The following is a 16,658-nucleotide window of genomic DNA, read 5'->3' as shown; positions in this document are numbered from 1 at the left end:
AAAGACTTCAATCAGTTTAGAATGCTATCTGGCCCTAAACAGAGAGTACACATGGCAGAATACCTGACCACCTTGACTATACACAGACTCAGTGAGCATAGCCTTGCTATTGAGAAAGGCCGCCATAGGCAGACCTGGCTCTCTCTCGACAAGCTGTGTACCCACTGCCCATAAAATGAGGTGGAAACTGAGCTGCACTTCCTAACCTCCTGCCAAATGTATGACCACATTAGAGACACATACACTGCTCAAAAAAATAAAGGGAACACTTAAACAACACAATGTAACTCCAAGTCAATCACACTTCTGTGAAATTAAACTGTCCACTTAGGAAGCAACACTGATTGACAATAAATGCACGCTGTTGTGCAAATGGAATAGACAACAGGTGGAAATTATAGGCAATTAGCAAGACACCCCCAATAAAGAAGTGGTTCTGCAGGTGGTGACCACAGATCACTTCTCAGTTCATATGCTTCCTGGCTGAGGTTTTGGTCACTTTTGAATGCTGGCGGTGCTTTCACTCTAGTGGTAGCATGAGACGGAGTCTACAACCCACACAAGTGGCTCAGGTAGTGCAGCTCATCCAGGATGGCACATCAATGCGAGCTGTGGCAAGAAGGTTTGCTGTGTCTGTCAGCGTAGTGTCCAGAGCATGGAGGCGCTACCAGGAGACAGGCCAGTACATCAGGAGACGTGGAGGAGGCCGTAGGAGGGCAACAACCCAGCAGCAGGACCGCTACCTCCGCCTTTGTGCAAGGAGGAGCAGGAGGAGCACTGCCAGAGCCCTGCAAATTGACCTCCAGCAGGCCACAAATGTGCATGTGTCTGCTCAAACGGTCAGAAACAGAATCCATGAGGGTGGTATGAGGGCCCGACGTCCACAGGTGGGGGTTGTGCTTACAGCCCAACACCGTGCAGGACATTTGGCATTTGCCAGAGAACACCAAGATTGGCAAATTCGCCACTGGCGCCCTGTGCTCTTCACAGATGAAAGCAGGTTCACACTGAGCACATGTGACAGACGTGACAGAGTCTGGAGACGCCGTGGAGAACATTCTGCTGCCTGCAACATCCTCCAGCATGACCGGTTTGGCGGTGGGTCAGTCATGGTGTGGGGTGGCATTTCTTTGGGGGGCCGCACAGCCCTCCATGTGCTCGCCAGAGGTAGCCTGACTGCCATTAAGTTCCGAGATGAGATCCTCAGACCCCTTGTGAGACCATATGCTGGTGCGGTTGGCCCTGGGTTCCTCCTAATGCAAGACAATGCTAGACCTCATGTGGCTGGAGTGTGTCAGCAGTTCCTGCAAGAGGAAGACATTGATGCTATGGACCGCCCGTTCCCCAGACCTGAATCCAATTGAGCACATGTGGGACATCATGTCTCGCTCCATCCACCAACGCCACGTTGCACCACAGACTGTCCAGGAGTTGGCGGATGCTTTAGTCCAGGTCTGGGAGGAGATCCCTCAGGAGACCATCCGCCACCTCATCAGGAGCATGCCCAGGCGTTGTAGGGAGGTCATACAGGCACGTGGAGGCCACACACACTACTGAGCCTCATTTTGACTTGTTTTAAGGACATTACATCAAAGTTGGATCAGCCTGTAGTGTGGTTTTCCACTTTAATTTTGAGGGTGACTCCAAATCCAGTCCTCCATGGGTTGATACATTTGATTTCCATTGATCATTTTTGTGTGATTTTGTTGTCAGCAAATTCAACTATGTAAAGAAAAAAGTATTTAATAAGATTATTTCATTCATTCAGATCTAGGATGTGTTATTTAAGTGTTCCCTTAATTTCTTTGAGCAGTGTATTTCCCACAGATCACGCAGACCCACAAAGAATTTGAAAACATATCAAACATTGATAAACTCCCATATCTGTTAGGCGAAATATTGTAGAGTGCAATCACAGCAGCAAGATGTGTGGCCCGTTGCCATGAGAAAAGGGCAACCAGTAGAACACAAACAACATTGTAAATACAACCTATATTTATCTGTTTATTTATTTTCCCTTTCATACTTCAACTACATGAACATTATTACAACACTGGACACAGCCAATAATATAACATTTTAAATGTCTAAATTCTTTAAAAACTTTTGTGAGTGTAATTGAGAGAGAGAGAGGTGCCAGTGGTCCAGAGAGGAGGAGAAAGTTGACACGGGGCCCCAGAAAGGAGTCAATAATTGTCTCTTATAATAACATTGGAAAATGTAATCGGGGCTTTCTGATTCTGTGTTTTTCCTGGCTCTCTCAGTGCAGGACCCGGACGATGAGACAATGAAGAGGGCCAGGTAAACAGCCTGTCTGTTATAAAGCTATAGCCTGTGTGTGATATCTACGGCTGACTGGTATACCCTGTGTGTGATATCTACTGCTGACTGGTATACCCTGTGTGTGATATCTACGGCTGACTCTGGTATACCCTGTGTGTGATATCTACGGCTGACTCTGGTATACCCTGTGTGTGATATCTACTGCTGACTGCTATACCCTGTGTGTGATATCTACGGCTGACTCTGGTATACCCTGTGTGTGATATCTACGGCTGACTCTGGTATACCCTGTGTGTGATATCTACTGCTGACTGGTATACCCTGTGTGTGATATCTACGGCTGACTCTGGTATACCCTGTGTGTGATATCTATGGCTGACTCTGGTAAAGGCTGTGTGTGATATCTACGGCTGACTCTGGTATACCCTGTGTGTGATATCTACGGCTGACTCTGGTATACCCTGTGTGTGATATCTATGGCTGACTCTGGTAAAGGCTGTGTGTGATATCTACGGCTGACTCTGGTAAAGGCTGTGTGTGATATCTATGGCTGACTGGTATACCCTGTGTGTGATATCTATGGCTGACTCTGGTAAAGGCTGTGTGTGATATCTACGGCTGACTCTGGTAAAGGCTGTGTGTGATATCTACGGCTGACTGGTATACCCTGTGTGTGATATCTATGGCTGACTCTGGTAAAGGCTGAGTGGGATATCTATGGCTGACTCTGGTAAAGGCTGTGTGTGATATCTATGGCTGACTCTGGTAAAGGCTGTGTGTGATATCTACGGCTGACTGGTATACCCTGTGTGTGATATCTATGGCTGACTCTGGTAAAGGCTGAGTGGGATATCTACGGCTGACTCTGGTTAAGGCTGTGTGTGATATCTACGGCTGACTCTGGTAAAGGCTGTGTGTTTAAAGGCTGTGTGTTTAAAGGCTGTGTAACTGTAAAGTTACGGCTGATGCTGACATGCTTGTGTGTTACAGCTAACGATAAAGGTACACTCTGCAAGATGAAACATTACACACAACGAGGCAACTTCCTACTTCCAAATGTGGGCGTGCCACAGTTGATGATGATATCTTCATCTTGCTGAGTTCACCTTTTAAAGACCTTCTAGTTGAACTCAACAGTTGAGTTATGGACTTCAGCTGCTTTCAGCTCTAGCATGTGGTTTGGTGTGTGAGTTATACAGGTGTGGTTCCAGGACCACTTTTGTAGCTTTTCTCTGTCCCCATATTGAGTTGTGATGTAGTTTTACCATTTCCGTTGCGTGGTGAATTGTCTCTCTTCATTTCCTGTCAATTTTCTCTCTCTCTCGCTCTGTCTCTCTCTCTCTCTCTCTCTCCCTCTCGTGGTGGTTAGGGAAAAGTTCCTTACAGAGATTCAGAGCCCCCGTTACGCCCGTCTGAGGGACTGGCACCACGAGAGGTCCGCACGTGCCCTCAACATCAAGTCCTGAGCGTCACCATGGCAACATGCAATGCCGGGCCCGAGCCCTAGCGATCGATAGCCATCACGACGACTAAAACGACAAAACAACGATATCCAGCGAACGGCAGATATAAAGAGAGGAGAATAAATAAGAGAGATGAAATAGAGAATCAATGATCACTAAAAGCCACACGTCTGACTGTCACGTTCACTTCTTCTCCTTGAGTTGATGAGTTAGTGTTCATAACATCTTGTGGATCACCTTGTGTTTGTAACAGATCTGGGGCCAACACATACGTAAAATACATTTGATTGATTGATTGATTGATCAAATAGATGCAGGGATAGTTTGAACTTCGGCTCCCTGTCCCATTGTCCCAGAGTAATCCAAATCAAGCGCACCTCAAGACTTCTACAGTATTTGACGTATGTATCTGACCCAGGTCTGGTTGGTAGTTCTGTTCCTCCTATTGAACTGTGTAAGAGTTATCGGGGGGGGGGGAGATTAGGTAATTCTAGTTATTTTGATCTGTAAACTCTTTCTCTCTCTCTCTCTCTCTCTCTCTCTCTCTCTCTCTCTCTCTCTCTCTCTCTCTCTCTGTGTGTTTTGAGTTCTGCTCTCTTTTTTTCTGTTTTCATTTTCTGAACTCTGTCCTTGTTCTTTAGTTCCCTCTGATAAGAAAGAAGAGAAATAAATCTGTATTTCGTTTTTTCTGCTGCTGTCATCATAAAAACATAAAACATCTGAAAACACCCCGTCCTCCTGCTATCTGTCATTTATCTTTCTCTGCTTCTTTCTATATTGCACTGTACTCTGCAATACTATACTGTACTCTACAATACTATACTATACTGCACAATACTATACTGTACTCTGCAATACTATACTGTACTGTACTCCACAATATTACACTGTGCTCTGCAATACTATATTGTACTCCACAATACTATACTCTACTCCACAATTCTAGACTGTACTCTGCAATACTATACTGTACTCTACAATACTATACTATACTGTACTCCACAATATTACACTGTGCTCTGCAATACTATATTGTACTCCACAATACTATACTCTACTCCACAATACTAGACTGTACTCCACAATACTATACTGTACTCCTCAATACTATACTATACTCCACAATACTATACTGTACTCCTCAATACTATACTGTACTCCACAATACTATACTGTACTGTACTCCACAATATTACACTGTGCTCTGCAATACTATATTGTACTCCACAATACTATACTCTACTCCACAATTCTAGACTGTACTCCACAATACTATACTGTACTCCTCAATACTATACTGCACTCCACAATACTATATTGTACTCAACAATACTATATTGTACTCAACAATACTATACTGTACTCCACAATACTATACTGTACTCCACAATACTATAATATACTGTACTCCGCAATACTACACTGTGCTCTGCAATACTATACTGTACTCGACAATACTATACTGTACTCCACAATATTACACTGTGCTCTGCAATACTATACTGTACTCCACAATACTATACTGTACTCCACAATACTATAATATACTGTACTCCGCAATACTACACTGTGCTCTGCAATACTATACTGTACTCCACAATACTATACTGTACTCCACAATATTACACTGTGCTCTGCAATACTATACTGTACTCCACAATACTATACTCTACTCCACAATACTATACTCTACTCCACAATACTATACTGTGCTCTGCAATACTATACTGTACTCCACAATACTATAGTGTGCTCTGCAATACTATACTGTACTCCACAATACTATACTGTACTCCACAATACTATACTATACTGTACTTCGTAATACTATACTGTGCTCCACAATCCCATAATATACTGTACTCCACAATACTATACTGTGCTCTGCAATACTATACTATACTGTACTCCACAATACTATACTGTACTCCACAATACTATACTGTACTCCACAATACTATACTGTACTCCACAATACTATACTGCACTCCACAATACTATACTGTACTCCACAATAATATACTGTACTCCACAATACTATAATATACTGTACTCCACAATACTACACTGTGCTCTGCAATACTATACTGTACTCAACAATACTATAGTGTGCTCTGCAATACTATACTGTACACCACAATACTATACTGTACACCACAATACTATACTGTACTCCACAATACTATACTGTGCTCTGCAATACTGTACTCTACAATACTGTACTATACTGTACTCCACAATACTAGACTGTACTCCACAATACTAGACTGTACTCCACAATACTATACTGTACTCCACAATACCATACTCTACTCCACAATAATGTACTATGCTGTACTCCACAATACTATGCTGTACTCCACAATGCTCTACTGTACTCCACAATACTGTACTATACTCCACAATACTATACTACCATGCAATACGATACTGTACTCTGCAATACTATACTACCATCAAATACTGCACTGTACACTGCAATACTCTACCATCCAATACTCTACTACCATGCAATAGTATACTGTACTCTGCAATAATACTCTACCATGCAATACTATACTACAATTATACTCTGCCATGCAATCCTCAACCATTCAATACTCTACTGTACTCTGCAATACTAAACCATGCGATACTCATTATACTGTATAATACTCTATCGGGCCATATTACATACTGTTATGTAACAGTCTCCATGTAGTGTTTCACCAGACTTCAGTGTTTGACACTAGAGTTAGCCTCATCCACTTCTACTAATACGGAGCAGTAGCACATCTATGTGATATGGAGCAGTAGATCATCTAGGTGATACGGAGCAGTAGATCATCTAGGTGATACGGAGCAGTAGATCATCTAGGTGATATGGAGCAGTAGATCATCTAGGTGATACGGAGCAGTAGATCATCTAGGTGATATGGAGCAGTAGATCATCTAGGTGATACGGAGCAGTAGATCATCTATGTGATATGGAGCAGTAGATCATCTAGGTGATATGGAGCAGTAGATCATCTATGTGATACGGAGTAGTAGATCATCTAGGTGATACGGAGCAGTAGATCATCTATGTGATATGGAGCAGTAGATCATCTAGGTGATACGGAGCAGTAGATCATCTAGGTGATATGGAGCAGTAGATCATCTAGGTGATACGGAGCAGTAGATCATCTAGGTGATTCTAGACTACCATTGCGTGTCAAAGTGCATTTGCAGCATTTGTTTTTTAGATTTCTATAGGTGGCACTTTTGGAAAAACAGATAGAACATGAATAAATGGTAGGCGGCACTCCGATAACCGGCTGTACAGAAGTCTGCATCTTATCATGGTACATGGAAGTCCGAACACTGATCATTTTGAAGCCATCTGTGTGTACAGTTGAAGTCGGAAGTTTACATAACACCTTAGCCAAATACATTTAAACTCAGTTTCCCACAATTCCTGACATTTAATCCTAGTAAGAATTCCCTGTCTTAGGTCAGTTAGGATCACCACTTTATTTTAAGAATGTGAAATGTCAGAATAATAGTAGAGAGAATGATTTATTTCAGCTTTTATTTCTTTCATCACATTCCCAGTGGGTCAGAAGTTTACATACACTCAATTTGTATTTGGTAGCATTGCCTTTAAATTGTTTAACTTGGGTCAAACGTTTCGGGTAGCCTTCCACAAGCTTCCCACAATAAGTTGGGTGAATTTTGTCCCATTCCTCCTGACAAAGCTGGTGTAACTGAGTCAGGTTTGTAGGCCTCCTTGCTCGCACACGCTTTTTCAGTTCTGCCCACAAATTTTCTATAGGATTGAGGTCAGGGCTTTGTGATGGCCACTCCACTACCTTGACTTTGTTGTCCTTAAGCCATTTTGCCACAACTTTGGAAGTATGCTGTGGGTCATTGTCCATTTGGAAGACCAATTTGCGAACAAGCTTTAACTTCCTGACTGATGTCTTGATGTTGCTTCAATATATCCACATAATTTTCCTTCCTCATGATGCCATCTATTTTGTGAAGTGCACCAGTCCCTCCTGCAGAAAAGCACCCCCACAGCATGATGCTGCCATCCCCGTGCTTCACGGTTGTGATGGTGTTCTTCGGCTTGCAAGCCCCCCCCTTTTTCCTCCAAACATAATGATGGTCATTATGGCCAAACACTTCTATTTTTGTTTCATCAGACCAGAGGACATTTCTCCAAAAAGTACGATCTTTGTCCCCATGTGCAGTTGCAAACCGTAGTCTGGCTTTTTTATGGCGGTTTTGAAGCAGTGGCTTCTTCCTTGCAGAGCGGCCTTTCAGGTTATGTCAATATAGGACTAGTTTTACTGAGGATATAGATACTTTTGTACCTGTTTCCTCCAGCATCTTCACAAGGTCCTTTGTTGTTGTTCTGGGATTGATTTGCACCTTTTGCACCAAAGTACGTTTATCTCTAGGAGATAGAACGCGTCTCCTTCCTGAGCGGAATGACGGCTGCGTGGTCCCATGGTGTTTATACTTGCATACTATTGTACAGATGAACGTGGTACCTTCAGGCGTTTGGAAATTGCTCCCAAGGATGAACCAGACTTGTGGCGGTCTACAATCATTTTTCTGAGGTCTTGGCTGATTTCTTTTGATTTTCCCATGATGTCAAGCAAAGAGGCACTGAGTTTGAAGGTAGGCCTTGAAATACATCCACAGGTACATCTCCAATTGACTCAAATGATGTCAACTAGCCTATCGGAAGCTTCTAAAGCCATGACATCATTTTCTGGAATTTTCCAAGCTGCTTAAAGGCACAGTCAACTTAGTGTATGTAAACTTCTGACCCACTGGAATTGTGATGCAGTGAATCATAAGTGAAATAATCTGTCTGTAAACAATTGTTGGAAAAATTACTTGTCATGCACAAAGTAGATGTCCTAACCGACTTGGTTGAAAAAGTGGTTGAAAAACGAGTTTTAAGGACTTTTAAGGACTGTAATATGGAAATGATGAAACACTTAACCTGGGGTTCGCTACTACTAATTCTACTATCTGACCTCTGTAAAATAAACTCAGCAAAAAAAGAAACGTCCCTTTTTCAGGACCCTGTCTTTCAAAGATAATTCGTAAAAATCCAAATAACTTCACAGATCTTCATTGTAAAGGGTTTAAACACTGTTTCCCATGCTTGTTCAATGAACCATAAACAATTAATGAACATGCACCTGTGGAACGGTCGTTAAGACACTAACAGCTTACAGACGGTAGGCAATTTAAGGTCACAGTTATGAAAACTTAGGAGACTAAAGAGGCCTTTCTACTGATTGAAAAACACCAAAAGAAAGATGCCCAGGGTCCCTGCTCATCTGCGTGAACGTGCCTTAGGCATGCTGCAAGGAGGCATGAGGACTGCAGATGTGGCCAGGGCAATAAATTGCAATGTCCGTACTGTGAGACGCCTAAAACAGCGCTACAGGGAGACAGGACGGACAGCTGATCGTCCTCGCAGTGGCAGACCACGTGTAACAACACCTGCACAGGATTGGTACATCCAAACATCACACCTGCGGGACAGGTACAGGATGGCAACAACAACTGCCCGAGTTACACCAGGAACGCACAATCCCTCCATCAGTGCTCAGACTGTCCGCAATAGGCTGAGAGAGGCTGGACTGAGGGCTTGTAGGCCTATTGTAAGGCAGGTCCTCACCAGACATCACCGGCAACAACGTCGCCTATGGGCAGAAACCCACCGTCGCTGGACCAGACAGGACTGGCAAAAAGTGCTCTTCGCTGACGAGTCGAGGTTTTGTCTCACCAGGGGTGATGGTCAGATTTGCGTTTATCGTCGAAGGAATGAGCGTTACACAGAGGCCTGTAGTCTGGAGCGGGATCGATTTGGAGGTGGAGGGTCCGTCATGGTCTGGGGCGGTGTGTCACAGCATCATCGGACTGAGCTTGTTGTCATTGCAGGCAATCTCAATGCTGTGCGTTACAGGGAAGACATCCTCCTCCCTCATGTGGTACCCTTCCTGCAGGCTCATCCTGACATGACCCTCCAGCATGACAATGCCACCAGCCATACTGCTCGTTCTGTGCGTGATTTCCTGCAAGACAGGAATGTCAGTGTTCTGCCATGGCCAGCGAAGAGCCCGGATCTCAATCCCATTGAGCACGTCTGGGACCTGTTGGATCAGAGGGTGAGGGCTAGGGCCATTCCCCCCAGAAATGTCTGGGAACTTGCAGGTGCCTTGGTGGAAGAGTGGGGTAACATCTCACAGCAAGAACTGGCAAATCTGGTGCAGTCCATGAGGAGGAGATGCACTGCAGTACTTAATGCAGCTGGTGGCCACACCAGATATTGACTGTTACTTTTGTTCAGGGACACATTATTCCATTTCTGTTCATCACATGTCTGTGGAACTTGTTCAGTTTGTCTCAGTTGTTGAATCTTGTTATGTTCATACAAATATTTACACGTTAAGTTTGCTGAAAATAAACGCAGTTGACAGTGAGAGGACGCTTCCTTTTTTTTGCTGAGTTTACTTGAGTTCTCTCTGCCGTTACAAGTAATTTTTTTATGTAGATGTAGTAATGCGATGGTATTTGTATCCAGAGATGGCTGTAGACACCTGTAACTGAGACCCTTGTTACTAACTCTACAGAAGGGGTAGGCAACTTGATTCAGCCGCGTGCCGATTTTTGTCAGAGCGGATGGTCGGGGGGCTGGAACATAATTATAATAATTATAATAATTTGTTAATTTTATTTCACCTTTTATTTAACCAGGTAAGCCAGTTGAGAACAAGTTCTCATTTACAACTGCGACCTGGCCACAACTAAGCCCCCCAAAAAGATTTGTATTTGAAAATAACAATCATTCCATACCTTAATTACATTGAGACACTTTGTGGCCTGTTGCCGACTCCTGCTCTACAGACTTCAGTCATAGTGCTTTTTGGAGGAATGTGACTTATCGCATAACAATTCCCAGTCCACTTTCTATGACCTTCACTATCTGTATGTAGTGGGATAGTCACAGAGAGATTAGGGAGCAATCCTCTCAATGACAATGTATACGAAATGCTTCAGTCTGGTTTTAGACCCCATCATAGCACTGAGACTGCACTTGTGAAGGTGGTAAATGACCTTTTAATGGCGTCAGACCGAGGCTCTGCATCTGTCCTCGTGCTACTAGACCTTAGTGCTGCCTTTGACACCATCGATCACCACATTCTTTTGGAGAGACTGGAAACCCAAATTGGTCTACACGGACAAGTTCTGGCCTGGTTTAGATCTTACCTGTCGGAAAGATATCAGTTTGTCTCTGTGAATGGTCTGTCCTCCGACAAATCAACTGTACATTTCGGTGTTCCTCAAGGTTCCGTTTTAGGACCACTATTGTTTTCACTATATATTTTACCTCTTGGGGATGTTATTCGAAAACATAATGTTAACTTTCACTGCTATGCGGATGACACACAGCTGTACATTTCAATGAAACATGGTGAAGCCCCAAAATTGCCCTCGCTAGAAGCCTGTGTTTCAGACATAAGGAAGTGGATGGCTGAAAACTTTCTACTTTTAAACTCGGACAAAACAGAGATGCTTGTTCTAGGTCCCAAGAAACAAAGAGATCTTCTGTTAAATCTGACAATTCATCTTGATGGTTGTAAAGTCGTCTCAAATAAAACTGTGAAGGACCTCAGCGTTACTCTTGACCCTGATCTCTCTTTTGACGAACATATCAAGACTGTTTCAAGGACAGCTTTTTTCCATCTACGTAACATTGCAAAAATCAGAAATTTTCTGTCCAAAAATGATGCAGAAAAATTAATCCATGCATTTGTTACTTCTAGGTTAGACTACTGCAATGCTCTACTTTCCGGCTACCCGGATAAAGCACTAAATAAACTTCAGTTAGTGCTAAATACGGCTGCTAGAATCCTGACTAGAACCAAGAAATTTGATCATATTACTCCAGTGCTAGCTTCCCTACACTGGCTTCCTGTTAAGGCAAGGGCTGATTTCAAGGTTTTACTGTTAACCTATAAAGCGTTACATGGGCTTGCTCCTACCTATCTTTCCGAGTTGGTCCTGCCGTACATACCAATACGTACGCTACGGTCACAAGACGCAGGCCTCCTAATTGTCCCTAGAATTTCTAAGCAAACAGCGGGAGGCAGGGCTTTCTCCTATAGATCTCCATTTTTATGGAACAGTCTGCCTACCCATGTGAGAGACGCAGACTCGGTCTCAACCTTTAAGTCTTTACTGAAGACTTATCTCTTCAGTAGGTCATATGATTGAGTGTAGTCTGGCCCAGGAGTGTGAAGGTGAACGGAAAGGCTCTGGAGCAACGAACAGCCCTTGCTGTCTCTGCCAGGCCGGTTCCCCTCTCTCCACTGGGGTTCTCTGCCTCTAACCCTGTTACGGGGGCTGAGTCACTGGCTTGCTGGTGCTCTTTCATGCCGTCCCTAGGAGGGGTGCGTCACTTGAGTGGGTTGAGTTACTGACGTGATCTTCCTGTCTGGGTTGGCGCCCCCCCTTGGTTTGTGCTGTGGTGGAGACCTCTGTGGGCTATACTCGGCCTTGTCTCAGGATTGTAAGTTGGTGGTTGAGGATATCCCTCTAGTGGTGCGGGGGCTGTGCTTTGGCAGAGTGGGTGGGGTTATATCCTTCCTGTTTGGCCCTGTCCGGGGGTTTCTTCGGATGGGGCCACAGTGTCTCCGGACCGCTCCTGTCTCAGCCTCCAGTATTTATGCTGCAGTAGTTTATGTGTCGGGGGGCTGGGGTTAGTTGGTTATACCTGGAGTACTTCTCCTGTCTTATCCAGTGTCCTGTGTGAATTTAAGTATGCTCTCTCTAATTCTCTCGTTCTCTCTTTCTCTCTGAGAACCTGAGCCCTAGGACCATACGTCAGGACTACCGGGCATGCTGACACCTTGCTGTCCCCAGTCCGCCTGGCCTTGCTGCTATTCCAGTTTCAACTGTTCTGCCTGCGGTTACGAAACCCCTACCTGTCCCAGACCTGCTGTTTTCAACTCTTAATGATCGGCTATGAAAAGCCAACTGAGAGACCTGAGCCCTAGGACCATACGTCGGGACTACCGGCCGTGGTGACTCCTTGCTGTCCCCAGTCCGCCTGGCCTTGCTGCTATTCCAGTTTCAACTGTTCTGCCTGCGGTTATGGAACCCCTACCTGTCCCAGACCTGCTGTTTTCAACTCTTAATGATCGGCTATGAAAAGCCAACTGAGATTTATTCCTGATTATTATTTGACCATGCTTGTCACTTATGAACATTTTTGAACATCTTGGCATGGTTCTGTTATAACCTCCACCCGGCACAGCCAGAAGAGGACTGGCCACCCCTCATAGCCTGGTTCCTCTCTAGGTTTCTTCCTAGGTTTTGGCCTTTCTAGGGAGTTTTTCCTAGCCACCGTGCTTCTACACCTGCATTACTAGCTGTTTGGGGTTTTAGGCTGGGTTTCTGTACAGCACTTCGAGATATTAGCTGATGTACGAAGGGCTATATAAAATAAAATTGATTGATTGATTGATTTGTCCATATTACGCTCCTTCCATTTTTTTTAAATGCACACAGAACTCCCTCCATGATGATGTCAGCTACTGCTGCCACTGTACCTCCTTGAGTCACCATGGTAACCCTATAGCACCTGTTTCTAAGGAAGTGTGTGTTTCTCTACAGCGTCAAGGCCTCTGCGTCACCTGCTCAGGCCCAGACCCAGGCAGCGGACAAACCTGATGGTGAGTTACTGCAGTTCAGAGTTCAAACGACAGGGATGCTGGAAATATAACGTAAACAAATCCAAGCCTTTATTTATTAGTTAGTTAGATGCGTTAGAACATGCAATAAGCATTGACATACGCATTATAGCACATGCTATAAGCATAGTAGTACATTGTAACATTCTGTAAACATAGTAATACATTGTAACATTCTGTAAACATAGTAATACATTGTAACATTCTGTAAACATAGTAATACATTGTAACATTCTGTAAACATAGTAATACATTGTAACATTCTGTAAACATAGTAATACATTGTAACATTCTGTAAACATAGTAATACATTGTAACATTCTGTAAACATAGTAATACATTGTAACATTCTGTAAACATAGTAATACATTGTAACATTCTGTAAACATAGTAATACATTGTAACATTCTGTAAACATAGTAATACATTGTAACATTCTGTAAACATAGTAATACATTGTAAAATTCTGTAAACATAGTAATACATTGTAACACGTGCTATAAGCATCCATACAATCCCATGGTTCTTTATAAGATACTATACAGTGGGGGAAAAAAGTATTTAGTCAGCCACCAATTGTGCAAGTTCTCCCACTTAAAAAGATGAGAGAGGCCTGTAATTTTCATCATAGGTACACGTCAACTATGACAGACAAAATGAGATTTTTTTTCTCCAGAAAATGACATTGTAGGATTTTTAATGAATTTATTTGCAAATTATGGTGGAAAATAAGTATTTGGTCAATAACAAAAGTTTCTCAATACTTTGTTATATACCCTTTGTTGGCAATGACACAGGTCAAACGTTTTCTGTAAGTCTTCACAAGGTTTTCACACACTTTTGCTGGTATTTTGACCCATTCCTCCATGCAGATCTCCTTTAGAGCAGTGATGTTTTGGGGCTGTCGCTGGGCAACACGGACTTTCAACTCCCTCCAAAGATTTTCTATGGGGTTGAGATCTGGAGACTGGCTAGGCCACTCCAGGACCTTGAAATGCTTCTTACGAAGCCACTCCTTCGTTGCCCGGGCGGTGTGTTTGGGATCATTGTCATGCTGAAAGACCCAGCCACGTTTCATCTTCAATGCCCTTGGTGATGGAAGGAGGTTTTCACTCAAAATCTCACGATACATGGCCCCATTCATTCTTTCCTTTACAAGGATCAGTCGTCCTGGTCCCTTTGCAGAAAAACAGCCCCAAAGCATGATGTTTCCACCCCCATGCTTCACAGTAGGTATGGTGTTCTTTGGATGCAACTCAGCATTCTTTGTCCTCCAAACACGACGAGTTTAGTTTTTACCAAAAAGTTCTATTTTGGTTTCATCTGACCATATGACATTCTCCCAATCCTCTTCTGGATCCTCCAAATGCACTCTAGCAAACTTCAGACGGGCCTGGACATGTACTGGCTTAAGCAGGGGGACACGTCTCGCACTGCAGGATTTGAGTCCCTGGCGGCGTAGTGTGTTACTGATGGTAGGCTTTGTTACTTTGGTCCCAGCTCTCTGCAGGTCATTCACTAGGTCCCCCCTTGTGGTTCTGGGATTTTTGCTCACCGTTCTTGTGATCATTTTGACCCCACGGGGTGAGATCTTGCGTGGAGCCCCAGATCGAGGGAGATTATCAGTGGTCTTGTATGTCTTCCATTTCCTAATAATTGCTCCCACAGTTGATTTCTTCAAACCAAGCTGCTTACCTATTGCAGATTCAGTCTTCCCAGCCTGGTGCAGGTCTACAATTTTGTTTCTGGTGTCCTTTGACAGCTCTTTGGTCTTGGCCATAGTGGAGTTTGGAGTGTGACTGTTTGAGGTTGTGGACAGGTGTCTTTTATACTGATAACAAGTTCAAACAGGTGTCATTAATACAGGTAACGAGTGGAGGACAGAGGAGCCTCTTAAAGAAGAAGTTACAGGTCTGTGAGAGCCAGAAATCTTGCTTGTTTGTAGGTGACCAAATACTTATTTTCCACCATAATTTGCAAATAAATTCATAAAAAATCCTACAATGTGATTTTCTGGAGAAAAAAAATCTCAATTTGTCTGTCATAGTTGACATGTACCTATGATGAAAATTACAGGCCTCTCTCATCTTTTTAAGTGGGAGAACTTGCACAATTGGTGGCTGACTAAATACTTTTTTCTCCACTGTATGAGTCTCCCTGTTTGATTTGTTGTATTAATACATTTCTCTGGGGTCCCCAGCCTCTAAGACGACAGCTCCAGTTAACTCTGGTCCTTTGGTGCGTCCTCCGTGGGTGACCGACCCAGGGTTCGCTGAACGTTACGCCCCAGACAAGACCAGTACGGTTCTGACCCAGCACAGACAGCCGGCCCAGCCTACGCCCATGCAGAACCGCTCCTCTATTCTACAGGCAGCTCAGCAGGCACCCGAGGACAGTGGAAGGACCCCTCTCTGTGGAGCCTGCAACAAGATCATTAGGTGGGAACCATAGTACTATACTGCCCCCTGTCTGTTAGATTAATAACGGCAACACTTTTATTTACTACTGTCTCCTGTAGACAGTGGTGATTTTAGCATGTACATCTTGGCAGGGCAAAAAAAAAATATATAGTATTTAGATGCATGCCAGCAAAGCCACTACACAACACTAAACAATACATTAATTGCACTATAACGGTGACAAACGGTGCCCACAAACTGTTAGGGGCTACACCTGGCAATCAGCGGAGCCTTGTTGCAAAGAAAAAGCCATATCTCAGACTGGCCAATAAAAAGAAAAGATTAAGATGGGCAGTCTGAGTTATGGCTTTTTCTTTGCAACTCTGCCTAGAAGGTCCTCTTCACTGTTGACGTTGAGACTGGTGTTTTGCGGGTACTATTTAATGAAGCTGCCAGTTGAGGACCTGTGAGGCGTCTGTTTCTCAAACTAGACACTCTAATGTATTTGTCCTCTTGCTCAGTTGTGCACCGAGGCCTCCCACTCCTCTTTCTATTCTGGTTAGAGCCAGTTTGCGCTGTTCTGTGAAGGGAGTACTACACAGCGTTGTACGAGATCTTCAATTTCTTGGCAATTTCTCGCATGGAATAGCCTTCATTTCTCAGAACAAGAATAGACTGACGAGTTTCAGAAGAAAGTTATTTGTTTCTGGCCATTTTGAGCCTATAATCGAACCCACAATTGCTGATGCTCCAGATACTCAACTAGTCTC

The 16,658-nt window shown here is 43.7% G+C and overlaps 1 protein-coding gene across 1 annotated transcript in view; it reads left to right on the top strand.

The window, feature by feature from the left end:
- The window catches only part of LOC311105248 (PDZ and LIM domain protein 7-like), a 109,770-nt gene that overhangs the window by 80,579 nt on the left and 12,533 nt on the right, over positions 1-16,658 (top strand). Inside the window, exons 6-7 of the mRNA XM_084147334.1 lie at positions 13,413-13,471; positions 15,690-15,927. Of these exons, the coding sequence (XP_084003460.1) occupies positions 13,413-13,471; positions 15,690-15,927 (297 nt within the window). The remainder of the gene's footprint in view (positions 1-13,412; positions 13,472-15,689; positions 15,928-16,658) is intronic.

This window comes from Coregonus lavaretus (genome assembly GCF_964263955.1).
Source record: "Coregonus lavaretus genome assembly, chromosome: 29".
NCBI lineage: Eukaryota > Metazoa > Chordata > Actinopteri > Salmoniformes > Salmonidae > Coregonus > Coregonus lavaretus.
The sequence above is the reverse complement of the archived record's forward strand: the minus strand, read 5'-3'. Positions and strand labels throughout refer to the sequence as shown.